At 58.4% G+C, this 19,108-nt stretch overlaps 3 protein-coding genes across 3 annotated transcripts; 2 read left to right on the forward strand and 1 right to left on the reverse strand.

Annotated features, from left to right (window-relative positions):
• Positions 1 to 3,266: 3,266 nt before the first annotated feature.
• BESB_056130 (uncharacterized protein) lies at positions 3,267 to 6,073 on the forward strand (the record flags this gene model as incomplete). The annotated part of the gene is made up of 3 exons (XM_029364048.1): positions 3,267 to 3,456; positions 3,750 to 5,081; positions 5,559 to 6,073. 3 exons carry the CDS (start codon positions 3,267 to 3,269, stop codon positions 6,071 to 6,073), a joined length of 2,037 nt encoding a protein of 678 aa, XP_029219971.1.
• Positions 6,074 to 8,124: 2,051 nt separating this feature from the next.
• On the reverse strand, positions 8,125 to 11,488 carry BESB_056140 (nuclear factor NF4; the record flags this gene model as incomplete). Its single annotated transcript, XM_029364049.1, has 5 exons — positions 8,125 to 8,888; positions 9,200 to 9,277; positions 9,762 to 9,958; positions 10,393 to 10,622; positions 11,261 to 11,488. 5 exons carry the CDS (start codon positions 11,486 to 11,488, stop codon positions 8,125 to 8,127), a joined length of 1,497 nt encoding a protein of 498 aa, XP_029219972.1.
• Positions 11,489 to 14,201: 2,713 nt separating this feature from the next.
• Positions 14,202 to 18,876, forward strand: BESB_056150 (uncharacterized protein; the record flags this gene model as incomplete). The annotated part of the gene is made up of 10 exons (XM_029364050.1): positions 14,202 to 14,426; positions 14,790 to 14,939; positions 15,303 to 15,437; positions 15,821 to 15,924; positions 16,494 to 16,718; positions 17,093 to 17,255; positions 17,655 to 17,780; positions 18,083 to 18,148; positions 18,295 to 18,501; positions 18,652 to 18,876. The coding sequence occupies 10 exons, from the start codon at positions 14,202 to 14,204 to the stop codon at positions 18,874 to 18,876; spliced, it is 1,626 nt and encodes a 541-aa protein (XP_029219973.1).
• Positions 18,877 to 19,108: the final 232 nt, after the last annotated feature.

Consider the following 19,108-nt stretch of genomic DNA (forward strand, 5'->3'; position numbering starts at 1 on the left):
GTTGACGCGCGGTTTCAGAGGTCGGCACGGCCGGCGCCGCTGAGCACAGTCAGCGAACTCGAGCTCCCTCTCTGATCGACTTGCAAGGCGGCGAGGTGTGCCTTTCTCTCGCCTGAAAGTCCTTCGGCATCCCCGCCCACCGCACAAAAACTCTCCCTAGAGAGGACGTGAGTTGACCCCAGTCGCCCGCCTCGCCGCAGCTCTCTCACACCCTCTCGTCCTTCTCCGACGCGCCGAGCTCCAGAAGGAGAGGAATCTCTGCTCACGCGCGTCTTTTCAAGAGAAGGAAGGTGCCGCGAGGAGGAATCGGCGGAGAAACCCGCGACGAGGCGACCGCGGCTGGCGAACGTGCTCGCAAGCGGCAAAGGGAGACGGACGCGGCGCGGAACTGACGAGCAAGGAAAGGAGCGGGCAAGGAGTGCCCATTGCGTAGGTTTCTTCACGTGCAGACAAAGAGGCTCCTGGGCGCGACGGGATCGTAGGATCACCAAAGTGGACCGAAGACGACCTCCACGCTGGCAAGTCGAGGAGACGACGCACCAGGAAACAAAAAGCACGTGTTTCACGCGTGTGTCACGCGCTGAAGTGGACATACATCGCCAATGGGACGGAGTGTTTAGAAGTTTATAGACAAAAAGCGACGAAGAAAACATCGCGGGGGCGCGGTGGCCTGGCCATACACCGTGGCAACGCACCGACGTGCGGAACCTTGGGATGGCGTCCGCCGAAAAGGCACGCTCTAGTCATTTCCCAATGCCAAGCGAAGAGTTTTTCCCTCAAGAGCGCACGAAGCTTCGCGTGTGTATTGGGTCAACAGAAATTACGCATGAAATTCGCCAGAGACTGGTCAGCCTGGCGTTGTGCACAGCTAGCCCGAGTCGAGTTCGTTCCGCGCGCCCTGCGGTGACTTTTCAAGCGGAGTCTGGCGGAATTTGACCTTCACGGAGCCGCCCAGTAAAGTGCGACCGCGTTCTCATGTCAAAAAGACAGCCAATACGACAGACGAACGGTTTCGGCAGCAGGAGAAGTCTCCATTTGTCTGACCACGCGACTTGTCGGATGCAAAGCGCGATCGAACAGCAGGCCACGCGATGCAGAGACCGAACTGGTCTCCTCCGCGGGATTCAGCCCGGGAGGAGAGGCAATCCTGCGCGCGAGTCACGTCTTCTGCGGCACACCGTCTGTATGCAAGGCCTGAACGTGCGCGATGCAGGTTTCACGTGCTTCCACGAACTCGCCAGTTGTCAATTTGCACTCGTGGACTCTGGTGAATAATTCCGCGGCTTCCACAGACGCGCGCAGGACTGCCGCGGAGCTCCTGTGGCGCATTCGCGGGGCGTGCCGCTGCCTTGCCGTGACGCCGTTTTTAACCTCACTCTCACGCGCACACGGGAATAGGCGATGCCCTGAATTTTAGTGACGTTCGCCTCACTTTTCCGCGGGAGCTTTGCGCCTGGCTCTCGCGCTTTCGCTTGTGTCTCAGCGACGGGGTGCTTCTCAGGGCACAGCTGAACGTGGCGCCGCGGTCACCTGCGCGTAGTATGCCTTTGAACGCGTGAAACAGGGCTTCGCGAAACGTGAGACTGAAACGCGATCTCACGTTCTGACCACATGTGGCGAGCTTCATTGTCAGGTGGGGGTCCTGCAGGTTTATTCTGGTAAGGAGCCCCTGCATTAGTCTGTATTTTTATCTGGAGTTCGGTTCAAGGTCTCCAACACCCGTTCATGTGTGGAAGGTGTCCCTGTTAATAAAGGCCTGCGCCTCCTACCTCGAAAACAGTTCAGACGCATTCGTCTGACCTGAGGGCCTCGTGGTCACTACACAGTTAGATTAGTTCGGAGTGGACGTGTGCGTCTAGCCTCCTGTAAAGAGAAACTTCGGGGACTGTGCGCTAGGCGCCCACCCGTCTTCGCCGCTGAGGCTGCAGCTAGCGTTCTTCCAGCGGCGCTCTGTAGATCCTGGTTGATATAATCGTACTGGTCTGCCGCCGCGCTCCGTACAGTCTGCCCATGCCGCCGGGCACGAGGCTGACTGGGCCCCGTGGAAGGCGTGCGCTTTTTGTTTCAAAACGGGCCAAGCGCGCTTTTAGATCGCTTGTTTTTGCATAGGGTCGCAGAAGTTCGCGACTTACGGAAGGCCCCGGCAGGCGGAAGCCCTTAACACACGCCCAGAGATAGGGGCAAATCAGGTGACCATCTGACGTGGAGAGACACGGACTGGCAGACGGCAGACGTAAAGAGGATCGGGCGTCAAAGGGCGGAGCGCGCTCCTGCTCGGGTGCCCCGTAGAAACGGCACAGCTGGCGACCCGACCGAGGAACGTCGCTGCAGCTGAGGGCGGGCTGGGAGCTCGACGCGAGCTTGGGCTTTTTGGTGTGTGACGAGGATGAGATAACGGAGAATCCGCGAAAGAATCGGGAAGCGCACACGTTTTGCCATCGCGCCACTTGCACACGCCTACAAGGAGGGACGGCGGCCGCATCTCTGCGTCCGATGTCCCCTGTGGCCTACGTTCCTCGCTCGTGCCTGTCTTCGTCGTGCTTCGTGGCCGTTTCCTCTTCTGCGCGTTTTCAGCGTTCGCAGCAATCTCATCGTACCAAAAAGCCGGGTTTTCCCCGAAAAATGGCAGTCGCAGGTGCGCAGAACCCATCCAGCAGCTCTCCCTCCTGCATGCATCCCGCCGACACGGGACTCTCGCCTTTCGCATTTGCTGGAGAAAGTTGTCATTTGGAAACAAAGACGTCTCAAAGCGAAGTGCTGTTTCTGGCTTGCTTACTGTAGCGTTTGCTGTCGCTTCCTCCGCTTCTGCGATCTGCGGCGAGGCACACCGCGTGCCAGCAAAAGGGCAGATTCGTGCTCCGGTGGGTTCCGACCACACGGAAAGTGGAGCCAGACCTCTGGAAGAAAGTCTTAATTCTTTTTTTCGTATGTTGCGGCGTCTGCTGCCAACGGCAAGAAATCTGGGGGGCTGAATGGATGTGCATGCTTGCGGGCACATCTTCAGATTTTGGTGTACGTACACCGCAAGACGGCAATGTGCACAGCTTTTTTTTGCAGTGTATGTACGCTTCAACTTCGGTGTGTGGACTTCAGCCGCGCCAACTGACAGGGCGAGCGGCCAACGAAGCGAAGCGAGTTGTATCTTCAGCGCGTGAGAACAATTTGTTTTCCATTTGCCGGTTCCCCAGTTTTGTCTCCTCCCTCGACTTGTTCGCTCACGCTCGCGCGACGGCAACTTCTCTGTGTCTCTACTCAAGGCGCCCATAATGACGTGTGCGCTAGTCGTTCCTGCTCCTGACGCTTCACCCTCCGCCTCCGGCAAATTGCCGACCGGAGGCGAAGGCGTTCAGATCGGCCTTGACATGCAAGCGCCGATTTCTGGCGTGGTTGTCCATCTCGAGGGTCTCAAGAAGGTTCGCCCCGGCAGTCTGCAGAATGAATTCGCTTCTCTCAGAGGTTAGAATCTTCCTAAGAAGAGCAGGCAGGCTCGTGCGCACTGTTCATGTTCTACAATAACTTCCAAATTAGCTGCCCGTGTGTCCCCCGTTGGTTCCTGAGTCACTTTTCTGTGCTCGCTTTCTCTTTCGCATTTGTTGGCGCCCGGCCAGCGGGCCCTCATCTGTCTGCGTATGTGTGTGCGTCGCGGCCTAGGGAGTTCCGTCGCATGTGCATTGTTTGTGACTGACGCAGTCTCCCCACGTTTGCCTTGTCTCCTCTGTGTTGGTACGCACAATGCTTGCTACGCTCAGCGAGTCACACAGTCGGTGAACTGTTGCAGAGCCTGGAGAAGGCGCACCATCGCCTGGAGGAGCTGCAGCTGTTCCAAACGGCAGTGAGCGAAGTTCACTGTGGCCCGCGGCCAGGCGAGGTTTCGGTCAATTTCTTTTTGAAGGAGAAAGCGGCCTCGTATCTGTTTGGGACGTATGTCAACTCGAGAGGAGACATCGAGCTCGAGGCGAACGCCCACGTGCCGGCGTTCCTCGGCGGCGTGCAAACGTTTTCGCTGACTGGAGGCATGACGCCAGTCAGTTCCGCGACGCAGCTCAAGTTGTCTGTCGACTTGCTTTTTCCGCGTTTCCCCCGCTGTTCACTTCTCTCTAACTGTTTCTCCTCCTCACTCTTCTCTAGCCAGTTGCCGGCTACGCTGGCCTCATCGACCCTCGACGCCGGGGTGTCCCCGCCGAATGGGTCTGCGCGGGCGAGCGGAGGGACAGACGCTCTGGGGACTCAGCGCGAGACGAGTCGGTGCCCGGCCCGCCCGGGCCTCGCTCGTGGCGTCTGCGCCGACGAAGAGGGCTTCTTTTCCTCTGGAGTGCTGCGCGCCTTCTCGAGGCAGACGTCGTGGACGGCGGCCTCGTCGTATTTCCTGCAGCAGACCGGCCTGGGGGTGCTGGCCTTCAGCCGCGACGGGCGCCACACGGTCGGCTGGGAGAGCTGCTTGCGCGACATTCTCCCGGCCTGCGACGCTGCGCGCATGGCGTCCCCCGCTGTCCTGCGCACGCCCGTGCGTTCTCTCAAACACGCGGTGCGCTACGACTTCACTTTGGATCGGCTCGATCAGCCGACCCAGGCCCAACCCGCCGGTGGCGACGGTGTATGTACACCCCATGCGCCCGGGACCCCGGCTGGTGCGCCGTCGCCTGCCAGCGGCGAAGAAAAGGGCCTGTTTCCGCGGAGCGGCTACGTCATCAACGCAGGCACGGAGCTCGCTTTGCCCGGAGGCGACTCGCGGTTTTTCAAAGCTCACTTCCAGAGCTTCGCCGCGACGCCTCTCCCCGTTCTCTCCTCGTCTGTCGGGCGCGAGAAGCCCCGGGCGGGCGCCGCCTCCAAGGCGGGGTCCGACGCAGGCGAAAGCGGGTCGGCCGCCTCTGCGGCCAGCGGCGCGCACACCGACGACGGGCTCCGCAGCGCCGCCCCGCCCTCGCCCTGGGTGCTGAGTGGCCGGATCGCGGGCGGCTTTCTTGTGCCCGCCAGCTCTGGCGGCGCGAGCGTCTGCGACAAATTCAGACTCACGGGCCCGTACGGCGCTGGCACCGCCCTGCGCGGCTTCCGCAGCTACGCCGTCGGCCCCTCCGACGTGTGTAAGTCCCCAGGCGCGAGGAGGCGCGCAGCGGGAAGAAGTCGAGGAAAAAAAGACCGAACAAACATGTAGACGCGGAGTGAAAAGCAGGGACGCTTCTGCTTCTCGAAGGAGCAGCATGCACTCGCTGTGTGCGTGGCAGATGGCTGGTTGTGGGGCATTAAAAGGCTGAGGGGCCTGAGGACCCGGCGGCGAAGAAGAAAGACATAGAGATCCAGGCAGGAGGCAGGCAAGGGAGGCGTGCGTGTGCGTCAAGGCTCGATCGTGGGCGCCTGCGTCTTCGTGTGTTCCGTCTGGCCTCCGACACGGTCTGCGACGGCACGGGGCCGGGCCCTGTCGCTTCACTTCTCGCTTTCTCTGTGGAGCCTTGCAGAGTCTCTCGATTTCTTTTGCTCAGGCTTTCAGTTGAATTTGATTTGTGTTTGGAGCCCCATTCCTGGATTGCTGCCCGCGTTTTGCGTGATTTCGTTCCTCGCAGGCCACGTCCAAGACCCCACGACGAAGCGCTGGCGGGCGGCGCTGGACTATCTGGGCGGAGACTCCTTTCTGGCCTCTGAGGTGTGTCTGTCGTATGACTTGCGTTTTCCGTCGTCGTGGAAGGCCTCTTCGTCTTCGGTGCCCTCTCCGTCGCTCGCGGCGCCGAGCGAGCCGCGCAAAGCCGCTTGTCCGGTCACTGCGCCCGTGTCTTCTTCGCCCTTCCATCCGCGGATCTTCGCCTTCGGCAGCGTGGCGGCGCTCGGGGACGTTTTTTCGAGCGCGCCAGCGGCCGCCGAGGCGCCTGCGAGCTGCGCGGCCGGCGGACACCTCGCGGCGCGCGTCGGCGACTTGCTGCGACACTGGCGAGGGACTGTCGGCTGGGGCCTCGCCCTGCCCGTCTACCGCGGCGTCTGGCTCGAGGCCCTCGTCGCGCTACCCGTCCGCAAACAACGAACCGACGACGTCCAGCGCTTCCAACTCGGCCTCCGCCTCTCCTCAGGGCGAATGGCGGAGTAAGCCCCCGCGCGCGCGAGACGATGGCGTCCGCGGGAGCTCGCCACCAATATATATATATATATATATATGGGTTCTAGGAAGCTGTCGTATCCTCCGTATAAAGCAGCCACTATGGACATAAAGATCAAACTAAGCATGCACCGTGGAAAGCGAAGGGCGGGGCGCGCGCGACAGCTGCAGGCCCGCCCGCAGGACGCAGTGGCCTTGGCGCAGCGCAGCAGAAGGGGACTCCGCGAGGTCGCAGGCGCGCAGGCTGGACCCTCAAAGAAAGGAAAACTGACGCTTGAAACCTCAAGGAGGGACAAGAAAGACACCTGAAGGCTAAACGTCTGCCCCCTGCGACCTGCTTCAAGAAGCGCGGGCGCCCGTTCGACGTGACCGCACAGCCGCGGGGGAAAGAGGAAGGAAAAGGACCCTCGCAGCCCTAGAGAAGAAGAAAGACGGAGGGAGGCGTGAGTGTAAAGAAGCAGCGTTGTGGTTCTCAGCGCAGTTTCCATGGAGCAACCGCCCAGGCGGGCGGCCGCAGCGGGCCCCGGCGCGGTGACCCTATATCTATCTGGTTGCGAGGAGGGAGGCGGACTGAGAACCCGAATTGCACGGGGAGGCTGCGCTCATCGATTTTCACGTTTGGAGCGCCGCGTGTCTTGTGTTCATCCCGCTGATTTCTCAATATCTGACGCACAAGACGCGGTACCCTTGTTTCGAGATGCCCGCACGCGCGGCCACCGCTTGTTTTGTCGACTGTCTTTTGGGTGACATCCCAGACTTCGCTCGTCGTCCTCGCTGTTCAGCGCAACCTAACTAACGTCCGCATCGTCCCTACACTCAAGCGACATTTGCTCGCTCGCTTGCCTCACGCAGAAACGCCACGCAGGTCAGGGGCGTCGGCGCCTCGTCAGTTCCGCTGCCTGTAGCTTGCGCCGAAATGGCTCCACGCACGCGTGAGTGGCTGCGCGTTCTGTGCGGCCTGTCGGCGGGGTCGCGGAAGACACATTAGCAGACACTGTGGAGTCATTCTGTTGGCAAGATGAGGCAAAAAAAGGCATTCGCCGTGATTAGCGGTGTTTGAGCGTTCGGCTTCCTCTGCGCGTCGGGGTTGCCGATGCGAATTCGCTAAAACAAATGCTCCAGGTCTGGGGGGGGGCTCCCCAGTGTACGTACGCTTTGAGAGTCCAGTCTCTCGCCACGTCAGAGAGGGAAGGTACGAAAATACTCATTGACGCACGTGTGGTAAAGAATGTGTTTCCCTCAAAAAAACACAGAACGCACAGACCGACAAGGAAACGGAGGAAACACGAAACGGAAAACGGGGTGTGCGCCTGATGACTGCCGACGTGCAGCGGGGAGATCAAAAAGACAAGCTAGCGTGAGAAACCCGCAAAAGTAGAGGCGGCGGCTCCACGGGCCGCCGGCGCTTGAAGCCAAGAGTTAAAAGGACGTGGGGGGGACTAGAAGGCACGCTGGCAGAAGAGAATGTCACAGATCGAGAAGCACAGACAGCTGAGCCTGAGCCGCACATGCGAGGCCGCCTCTGATACCGCAGAGAAAAGCATCGAGATGCGCAGCTCTCTCCCGATGTCCAGGCCCGAGGCGCAGACCCCGCCAAGGCGAGGAGGTGCTCGAGCATCCGGACGCGGAGGCTGCAGGTGAAAACGGAGGGGAGGAGGCCTCTCATAGTCTACTCGAAGAGATGCGGGCAAACGCGCCCACTCGCATGGACGTCGAGACGTCTCCCATCACGTTGGCACACACGCACACGCTGATTCACGAAAGCACCTGAAAGAACGGCACCGACGGGCAGACGAGGCAGACAGGTTGCCTCACTGCGCCCGCCTGCGGTTTGCTAGGCGTTCCTGCGCCGCTCTGGAGCACCTGGAGAGCCGCCTTTTCTTGACAACGCAATTTTTCACGAGAAATACTCCCTTCCATCCCGTGTCACCCTCGCCTGCAGGCCGACGCGCCCCTCTCTACACATATACTTATGTAGATGCATGCGTGTATATTTTCTGTGAACCTCGAAGCAGCGTCGGCTTGGGAGCGCAGGGGAGCCTCTAGTCTTCGTCGTCGCTGGACTCTTCGCTACTCGAAGAATCGGTCTCCTGGGGCGCCACCTTCATCGCAGGCGCGCCGTTTGCGGTCGCGTAGACGGCGGGTTTCGCCAGGGTTTTCACCGGCGCGCGAGTCTCGGGCTCGGAGTCGTCGTCCGAAGACGAGTCCGAGTCGGAGTCAGACTCGGGGGCCTTCGTCGGCTCTGCTGCGGGGGCTGGCCGCGCAGGCGCCGCGGCCTTCTTGGGCGCCGCAGGAGCGACGGCGGGGCTGGCAGGTGCCACAGGGACGTTCGCGGGCTCTGATTTAGCCGCAGCTGGAGTCGCCTGAGCGTAGGCCGCCGCCTCGGTCTTCATTTTCTTCGGGACGGCGCGCTGCTTCGGAGTCGCGCCGGCCTTCGGTTTGGCAGCGGCCGGAGTGGCGCCCTCGGACTCGGTGGGAGCGGCGGCAGCCACCGCTGCGGCGGAGGGATCTCGTGCCTTCCTGCCACGCTTCTTCGGGGTCACGAAGGTCGTCTCCTTGTTCTCGCCTTCGCGAACGGGCTCGCATGCACTCGCCGCCGGCGCGGCCGCCGCGGCAGGAAGCGGCGCAAGGCTCGGACTCGCGCCCGATGCCGGAGCCGCCGCCGCCGACGCCGCAGGCTCGCTCGCCTCCAGCGCCTGTCGCCCAGTGCGCCCGTCGATGGCGCACGGCGGGCGCGTGCGCGACTCTGCGAGGCACCAGTCGTACTTGAAGCGGCGGATGGCGATCATCGCCTTCGCCGTGACCGCTGCGAAAGACAAAGAACGCAGCACAGACAGACGATGCCAGACGCGCCGTGAGGGTCTGCGCGGCCGCAGACTGCGAGCGTGCGACGAGTTTTATATAAATTATTGAACACTTCTCTGGAATTGTTGTTATTTCGAAGCTTATAAAAGTACAAGTCACTCTAGGAATGCTTCAAAAAGTGGCGTCAGAAGGCCTTCAACTCAAGCGCGGGAGAGCCAGCAGAGCTCCGCATAGGCGGTGCCTCGAGCAGAAACACCGCCACGCAAAAAAAGAAGTCTTTCGCGTGTCAAGTCCTGCACCGCGAGAGCTTACCAGGTTTCTTGTAGCAGTGCTGCAGCTCCTTCACGAAGCCTTCGGGGCTCAGGCGTTCGTAAATGACCATGGGGACGCCTGGACAAGACGCAAAAAACCGCGAGAAAGAGGCAGCGATACCCCCCAAGTCGAGGAGCAGAAGAGGACCACCAGCGGTGGTCCTCCTCTGCTGCAAGTCATGTGCAGCTCAGGCTCTATCTACGCGTGTTTCAAGGACGCCGCCTCGAAGGGATGCGAGAGGTCAGTTGCCCTCGCCGTCGGGCGGCGGCGCCGAGCTGGAAGTCTCCGCAGGCAGACTTAGTGGGCTGTCGCAGTTCGCCTTCTCGAACAAAAGATGAAGAGGCGCGGCAGCTGTCAAGCAGCTTCCAGAGGAGACCCGCTCGCCAGGCAGGATCCGCGCATGCCGTGTGTGCTGGGGAGCGCGAAAGCGCGCCTTGCCCTCCATGCCTCTCTAGGGGAAAGAAGAGAAGAGAAAGCAGCTAAACCCTCCCTGCGACGGGCTCTCTCTGCACAAGACCCGCAACAGAAGTTCTGAATAAAGCCGGTGCTTCGTGTGACGCACCTCGGGCTCCAGCGAGAACTGACGCCTTGATGGCGCCATTCTCCATGTCGGTGAGGAAGACCGAGACGGGCTTCTCCCTCAAAAGGTGCACCAGCACTGTCTTCACATAGAGCTGTCGCAGCTGCTTGCGCGTCACGGCCGCAATGTCGACGTCGCACTCGATGACAGCTTGCGCGTCATCCATCATGGTGAGGCCGCTGCGGTGAAAAGAGAGACAACTGCCAGACCCGACAAACCGTTCAAGGATGAATCCATCTGCGCGTCTGCGTCCTTCTTTAGTCGATTGGACGTATACAGTTCTGAATCGCAGACCGTTCGTCCAGACACGACAGCTACTTATAATGTGACATGAGGCTCTCGGTCTACATTTTTGGCGTCTCCGCGTGCGCCTCCTGAGCCGCAAACGCTTCACATCCAACGTCGCTCCGAGAAGCGTAAATAGCCTCACAGAAAGAGGAAACACGCGAGTCTACGCGGCAAGTGGCGCCTGCGAAGAGGGAATGGAGCGCGAGCCGCTCTCCGTGCTCGCGCCGACGATCCCAGACACAGAGCCGGCGCTGTGTATTGGGAAACGGGGGGGCAAAGTTCCTCCATGGATTGAAAATGCGAGACACAGAGCCAGTCGACGTACTTATGCGGAGGAGGACGGCGCAGGCTTCCACTGCCTTTCGCAATGACCAGATCGACGCCGCCAGACACCAGACCGAAGCCTGGGATTTCGAGTCTCATTGCTGCGGAGTCGAACTCAGGGTCTTCTGTCTCCCGCCCCATGGTGAAGAGGTGGAGCTTCGCCGACTCTGGGATGACTGCTGAGAAGGCTTTCGCCACGCGGCGTGCATTTGCCGCGCTGTTCCGCGGTCCCTGCGAAAGGAAAGACGCAACAGAGAAGCACGCAGCGAATTCACCCAGAGAAGCGCAAACGTTTGTAGAGTTCCTCTGTGCCTCCTCGGTCAGTCCATCTGGTGTTGTGACACCGTAACCCGCAGGTGCCGGGAGAGAGACGATCTGCAGCTTCCGCGAGCAGCGAAACAGTGAACCCGCAGACCGGGAAAGTCGGTTCAAACCAGTAACGGTAGAGAAGAGCGTCTCTCTGCCAATGCTGTCACAATGCGTCTTGGTAAAGACCCGAAGGCAGCGGGAGCATCCGCGGCATGAGTCGGCTACGACGGCGGCCAGAACCAGCGGCGGAAATAGGGGAAAGTTGCCATCATGTACAGCGTCACGGAGATTTTTATAGACAGCAAGAACAGTGGCGAGCTCCGCGGGTGTCGAGCTCTAGGAGCGGTAGGCGTGAGGGGGACACAGTGAAACAGCTGTGAGAAGCGCGTTTGAATATGTCAAAAAGAGAAGGGCTGCGAGAGACAGTCAGTATCCTCCCAGCCAGCCAGGGGAGAAGCCGTTTCGGCGGAAAAACCAAACAGCTCATACATCCGAGTAAGGACCGCTGTGTCAAGCATTACGGCCACATGACGAAAAGAGAGCCCAGAGAAAAAGCGTACCTTTTCCCAGCCCTTGAATTTCAGATTAGGTAGGGGAGGGGCCGGAGGAGTCGCTCCGGCATCATCTTGTCCTTCAGTGCTGCCAGGCTCCACCGGTTTTCGGGGGGAGTTCACAGTGAGAGCTTCTGCGAAACCCGTCACCCATTGAAAGGCAGCGAATTCTCGCGGGTTAGCTGCCAGCTCGGCAGCAGACCAGGAAGGGGGTAACGAAGACGGTCGCTGGGACATTTTTGCCAAAGCCGGGACGAGGGGGATGGTTCCTCAAGCAACACTAGAGCGGCGATCAGAGCAGGAAAAGGTGGATTAAAGGCGAGGCGCAAAAGAAGACCCCAACGCATCTAATTATCTCTCTACTGCAGTATCTGTATAAGATTTCCCCCATTCAGATGACGAACCAAGAAACCCTGAGCATCCGCATTACCCATGCTCCGTTGGCAGAAGAAAAAAGTTCGGGGCTTCCAAGATGCGGACGAAAAGCGCAGCAGGTTTGTGCAATTTGACCCGCGGGCTCAGGCGCCAAGAAGCACTTTGCACGTGAGTTTACGAGGCCGGAGAACTCAGACATCGGTGTCGTGTAGCGGGAATTGCTCTCCGCTCTCCTTTGCGCAGTTCCGTGTAGATGCAAGCACCAACGCTGAGCCGCAGAAGACATCCCCCGGCCGAGCCGCGGAAGACGTCCGCCGGCCGAGCCGCAGAGTTGGTGGCGGGTCAGATGCGGCATCATCGCGCTGGCGGCAAAGGCACTTTCGTGTCTGGAAGACTCAAACGGTGTTGTCCCGAGAAAAAAAGAGCTCAACTTCTTTTTGGAGCAGTTCATCCTTTAGATGGCATTACATTAGATAGTCAGCACAGCAGAGTACTCTATGAAAGCTCCCATTCTTCTGGAGATCTACAGTGGCAGGCATGAAAACAGGTGAGACTGGGTTGACCGCCCCCCCCCCTCCCTTCTATCCCCCTGTTGATGGTGAAAATCACTTTAGCAGGGATCTTGGCTTTAGCAATCGCCGAAGGAGCTTTTTTTTAGACACGTAATTCCTCCCACCGGAGCCCCTGACACTGTCCTCTTGCCGGTGTCTGCGGCTACAGTCGTACAGTGCTGCCGGCCAGCACATTCGTTTCTCCTGCCTTCTGGCGAGCAACGTAGAGGATCTTCACTTTTTTCTTCGTTTAGTGAAGTACCAGCCCTCACTGCAGCCTGTCGATGGGGCATCGTTTTGGTTAGCCTCTGTCTTGCGCCACACTTTCATGCGTGGAGGTGTGGTACGCAACAGGTAGCGAAGTCTGACCACCCTCTGTCCTCACCGCGTCCGACGGCAGCTGTTCCATAGCTACTCTGCAACGCGAACGGCAGGCGCCGGATCAATGGGCAGCAATGTTCTTACAGGCCCAGGCGTGCGTCCCGTCACATGTGGGGCCGGCGCCTACTTGTGTGGGCCGAGGGAGTCGCAGAGCTCAATCAGCACTGTGTGCGGTCTCTGTCTCGTTGCCGCAAGCCCCAGCTGCCTGCTGCAGAAGCCATGTAGAGCTTCTTCTTGCCCGTATCTCGTCTAGGTTTGCAGAAGCAGACTTTTGCGGGTAATAAGAACGTGTCACGGCCCTCAGTCCGAGGAGCTGTCCTGGTGGGTCGTGTCTCACGAGTTGCGCTGTGCTGCACCACGTGGGTCCTTTTCCAGTAGCAGCTCTGCTGCATGATCAGACATGCCTTCTGGCACGTGAACGTACAGTATTGATGCTCAATCAACAACAGTGGCATCAAAAAGCTCCGAAATCCACGCCGCCTTCTCGCCGGCAGTCTTGGAAGAGAGGGGGAAGATGGGCTTGGCTTTTCCTCGCCACTGACAGCCATTGAATGTGAACAAGGCCCTGATGAGTTGCAATTGCGCTCTAACTCTTTTCTGCACCGCCGCCAGACCGAGCTGATTGCGTAGTGGGAACGCCTCGAGCCAGCGAGGCCACGTTCCCGGGGACTAGAGCTTCTCCAGGATATTTGTCACATTATTTCTCCTGGTTTTGTCTGTGTTTGGTGGGGGGTCGCTGTGGAGCCATTCCCCTGCCTCATTATTTCTCCTGGTTTTGTCTGTGTTTGGTGGGGGGTCGCTGTGGAGCCATTCCCCTGCCTACGGAGGCTGTTCGTCCTAGCTGCGTGAAGAGAAAACACGTAGGTGCGGCGGCAGTAGTTCACAGGAGTATAGTCTAAGCATCCCTCAAAGAACGCGGTGCTTACCTGTTTAGAGGGATCTGTTACAGAGAAAGCAAGCGAATGCAGTTTCCCAGGGAAGCGGGCAGAAGGAAGAGGAGACCGCCCTTGGGGTTGAATACATTCGGTTTTAGAGGCGGTTTCCTTCTGTAGGGTAGAACAACCGCGTTCGCGTGGTGGCGCGCGCGAGCGAGGCAAGCAGAACGAGTGATCCCTGGTACCAGTCGTCAACTGACAATGGAAACAAGGGATCCAGGAAGCGGAGACCCATGCGGTCCGACCAATGGAAATGATGCAGTGACGCACAAAGTGTCTAAGCTTCTAGATTTCCTTGAAAAAACCGTTACCGATTTGCGGCGCATTCATACGGAGGCGACTGACGGCGGAGTCACTGATTCACGACCTATCACCGGCTTCGAAAAAGGCTCTCCGGGCGTTGTCTTGTGTCGCGTGCCTGGCGGGGACTCAAAGACAGCAGCCCTGCGACAGAAGGTGGCGGCTCTGGAGCTTGTAGTTGAGGAAAAGCATCAGAGCCTCATAGCGCTCAAAAAGCTCCTGGAGTAGCAAGAGGAGGCAAAAAAGCAGTTGAAAGAGCAGCTTCAGAAAGGATTCAAAGCGGAATTGGTACGACGATCGTCCGGAGCCTGCCTCCACCTCGCGCAAGCGTGCCACGTGAAGCAAGCTGGCTTGCAGGACACAGCTTTCCTGGCAGTTAACCTTCAGGGCACATCGACTTAGAGTTCCATGTTCATAATCGTTCAGGTCAAGCATGAAGAAGCTGTGGAGCGGCAGCTCAAAATGGTCGATAAGCTGCTGGCCGAGAAGAATGAACTAGCAAAGAAGTGTGAGAGTCTCGCGGAAGATATGAAGCAAGCAGAGAAAAGGTTTCAGATGAAACTAGAGGAGCAAGCAAAGCACCTTGAAAGGGAAACTGAGCGTCAGAAACGGCAATCCATCACAGCAGAGAAGGTGCGTTGCGAATGATGATTCCATCTCCTATACGCAAATGCTCTGATGTGCGGTCACAGCTCTTCCTGGATCCCATAGCCACAACTACACAGGAAGATACCCCTCGTCATTTGTTCTGTCTGCCTCAGTGCACCACTAATGCCGCATCCCATTCAGCGAGACTCTGCCGTGCTCCACGTGCCATGCTTTAGATGTGTGTGTGGCGGCAGTGATGGCGACTCTACAGGCTCCCTGTTAGAGCCGGCACAGATTTTGTTGACACCCCTTCCGGCCCTAGGCAGCACGTCCCTAACTATTCGTGGGTTGTACCGCAGGCGGGACCTGAGATGGTCGGCCTCATCTTGCCCTCTTGGCGTGATGCAGGCAAGGAGAGAGGCGTGGCAGCGGGAAAAGACACAGGAGATCAAAGAGATGACTATCAAAGGGCTGGAACCAGAGATCCAGCGTCTTATGGATCGGCATCGCGATGAGAAGAGAAGAGTCGAAGAGAAAATGCGGCGAACTCTCGAGGAGGTAGAGCGATCATGCGATGTCCTGCAGTCATCAGCCAACCATAGCTGCAAAACTAGAAAGCGCCGCGGCCCACAGCAGCGGCAAACTCCAGCAATACGCCGATTGGGCGTCGCCGCCGCGCTGAGAACGCGTAGAAGACAAAAGTGGTGGGTTGGTGGCTCTCGCTCTCACGTCACAGACATCTTCACCGCGCCCAAGTGGTGGCCATCTGTAGGTACACACCCCCACACTTCATTCCTTGGCTGACGCAATTTCGTCTGCTTGAGCAGCCGCCATGCGACTAACAAAGGAGTAAAAGAGCCGCAACCTGCCCCCGTGAGCATACCAGGCACATACCACGGCGTGTGTTCTTGTGATCCGCAGTTTCAGAAGGAAGCTCAGGAGAGAATCCAGCTAATCAAAGAGCAGATGGCTCGGGATCACGACGATGACCTCGAACGCGAGAGGGCACATCATCGCCGGCTGATGCGCGAGCAGCATGAGCAGTTTGAGAAAGAAGTGCGATGATGGCGTTTCATTCATCAGCAAGGGAATACGATTCTGAGTAGCGTGCAGCGCGCGTGCGTGGCGAGCCGCAGGTTCACCACCCCTACAATTGATGAGTATATTCCAGCGCGCTGGGAAATTGAAGTAAAGGATTAGAAGCCGTGCCAAGACGCCTCCGGACATGGCTTACCCAGACAAGTAGCTATTCGATGGTTCACAGGTTATCACCCGTCGGAGCCCTGCTGCAGTGTGGTGCTTCGAGGGAGGAGCATGCCGGCCTCGACAGTGCCTGACACATTCTGACGTTTCCCCGGTCTGCGGGCGTCTGAAAAACCACGCGCCAGAATTCCGCCTACGATCCCAGTGACGGCTTTTTTCTGGCCTGTCCTTGAAAGCTCAGGGAGGAAAGAGACAACCACCTCGTGGATACGGCGGAGGTGGAGCAGAGATGGGAAAACCAAAAGCGACAAGACGCCTCTGTATTTGAGGAAAGACTGAGGTGCGGGAAACCTAGTGTCCACCGAGCTCCCTATTCTGTGCCGCCGTATTTATTAGCCGGCAGGAGGCGCACGCACACGATAGAAAGCGCCACAGCACGCCCTCCAAATGGGTTGACGGTTCCTCCTAGCCCGATGTAGGGTTTACCTCTCGTCTCACTCGCGTGCATGTGAATATTATTGAAGCACTGTGTGGGCCGCAGCACATTCCACTAATCAGGTGTGCTTCGCCCGGCGAACGGACGCGCATACGTCTCACACGCACACATGGAGAGTCACACGCGCGAGTCTTCAATGAGTTTCAACATGTTTAGTTGTCCTCTTCAGATGCCAGACATGCACACGAGCGGAGTCCGATACAGCAACATGCGCGCTTCTTTCCAGCAACACCGACTTATTCTGGCAAACCAGAAATAAACAAATCCTTTGTCCGGCACTTGGGGCCACTCGACGGCGCCATGCAAGCTTGCACAGTGCTTCACATCCCCTCTGCAGGAGTTCAGCAAGACAGCGCGGTATGAAAGCGCTAGGGAGCCATTTGTTCTGAGTAGGCCTTCTGTGCTGCTTGCAGTGCAGCGATAGAGCAAGAGAAAGACCGAGCAAAGGAGAACCTTGAACGTGTGCAGCAAGAGATTGACGTCATTCAGCGACAGCATGCAGCGGAGCTACAGGACCTGCGCCAGGGAGCAGAGGCCAAAGAAGCCGAGTGGAGGCGAAACCTTGCCGACATGGTCGAATGCGAAACACGGAAGAGGCTTCACGTGATAAAGGAGGAGCTCTCCGCGGAACGAGATAGGTGAGCGGCCGTCCTAGTCACTCGAGTATCCGGTTATCTGAGTACATGGTCGATGGAAAGACTATCGATGGATAGATCCTAATCCAAGCTGCCGAGCTGCTCACTTTGGCGGCAGCACAAACGACATCCTTCACTCGCAGCGCGTACGACTCGCTTCAAGTCCCCTCCCTTTCCTACGAGCTGAATTCTGACTTCGGTCATCACGGGCATCGATGCGCCACACAGACTTACAACTGAACTGGCGTACGGAGGCTTCTTACCAACAGCACGGACAGTTGACACCCGCGTGCGAACGCGGTTCTTCGTTTGGTCGCACAATCTCAATAACCTATCTTGCTGAGGAACCGGAGACCTCGTGCGAGCTTTGCCTACAGAAAGCTGGAGGAAGTTATCGAAAAGATGGGGCGAGAGCAATTGGAAATCCAGCAACAGCATCGACAAAAGATCGACGAAGTCGCGCGAAACGCACGTGCCGAAGCATCTGTGCAGCTCAAAGAAGCTCTGGAGAGAAACGCAGTCCTCACTGAATCTCTGGAGGTGGGAACCGCACCTGTCCATAGAACTGAAATCACGGCTTGAGCGTCTGCTGAAACAGCCGGAACAGTGAGCTGAGAAGGGCTGCCGAGTCAGTTGAACGGCACCACGAAACTGGCACTGGGCGTAAGGCAAGCGAGGCAAACGCAACTGGGATGCTGTTTTCTAATTGTCCGACTGCTCCCTTCATCCACACACCGTCCACCGCCAAGGGAAAACCCCTTTTCCGCGCGTCCGCTTGTTCAGTAGCGCAGCACGCACACCGGCCTTGAGGTTGCGTAATGATGATTCGGGCAATCACACGACCCTCCACACAGGACGCACTTCCGACTCTGCCTGAATCCTAGCGAATCGTTTACCGGAGGAAATCTTGTTTAGCTGCCGGTTTGCGCTGCCTGGTAGCTGAAACGGGCTGAAGCAGAGGCTCTAGGAAAGCGCATCGTGCATCTAGAGACCATAAGCGCGGAGAGACATGATAGAATACTCGAGTACGAAACCAAGCTCGAGGAGGGAAGACGACAGAGCCAAGTAGGGGCTTCTCAATCCTAGAAAAGATGGCGCCCAGACGTGAGTTGCACACGCCCACATCGCACCTAGCGAATCGAAGCCGTTCCAAGTCCTCCGCTGGAGCTTCGCCGCAGAAATAACGCTAAATTGGTGGCAGACCCCGGCGACGAATAAACGAGGCCTTTGTAGCTGCGGACGACATCGGATTGTATCTGGCTCACGCGCACCCCTCCCAAGACGCACTTGGTCTGAGCTGCACTGCAAGCGTGCTCCGTGTGCGCACCATAAATACCAGCTCGTCGCGTTTTGACGCTTGTCTACAGGCTGCCCTAGAAGAGAAGGACACCGAAGCACGAAGGCTGAAATTGGCAATTGAAGACCAGCAAGAGGTAGGGAACGACTGCCGTCTAACACGAGCTGTGCACGCGGCCGTTCCAACTTGACCACTAGGCCACTCACGGCAAGAGACTGTCGCCCAATCCACTTTGTTGACGCGCATTACTATCGCGTCTTTTCCTTGAACTGGCATGCGCAGATGTTCGCTGCCGAGCTTCGCTCAAGAGACAAAACGGCCCTCGATCTGTCGAATCAACTGAAAGAAGCCCAGCAGGCCACCGAGAAACTTCGAGAAGGGAATGAACAGCAAGTAGAAGCCATAGCGGCGAAAGTGAAGCAGGCCCTTTGGGCCAAAGACGAAACCATACGCGAACTCCGCGAGGAGATGGCCGCGCTGGAAACAAAGGTACAGGAACTACCCGTGGGGCCAACCCGCGCAGGAGGGAGTTTTCGGTTTTCGAAATGACTTAGCGCTGCAGTGGTCGCATATGCGCCCGAAGCCTGCTTGGCGCGACCCCAACGCCGCTGTCCTCACCTGCGCATGCATCCTTTCTAGGTTGGTCACTTCCGAGACATGCTCCGGAAGCAGAGGGAAGATCTCCTCGCGCCGTGCAACTTCGCCATTGAGGACGAGACGACGCACATCACCCTGGCGAACGCCTCGAGTGATGGCTTAGAGTCAAAACAGCCGCCGTTCCCGCCTGAGGACGCCGGGAAATCTGCGCAGGCGTCTCACACCCCGTCGCGCCGTCCGCGGAAAACTGCCTCCGCCCGGAAGTGACTACTCCATCTGACAACTTACACATATCGCACTGAACCGTTCGACAGCCGGCCGGAGCCAGCCTCAACTGCCTTCTTTTGTAACGAAGCGCTGTGCGATCTGGCCCAGAGGCCGCTCGCGCTGGACGCTGGGTGAGACACGAACAGCTGTCGCGACCCTGCTGTGAAGCCACGAAAGTAGCATTCTCGTAGTCGCCTCGCTAGATTCTCGTCCGGCCCGCATTCGACACAAA

This window comes from Besnoitia besnoiti, chromosome IV, assembly GCF_002563875.1.
Source record: "Besnoitia besnoiti strain Bb-Ger1 chromosome IV, whole genome shotgun sequence".
Classification (NCBI taxonomy): Eukaryota; Apicomplexa; class Conoidasida; order Eucoccidiorida; family Sarcocystidae; genus Besnoitia; species Besnoitia besnoiti.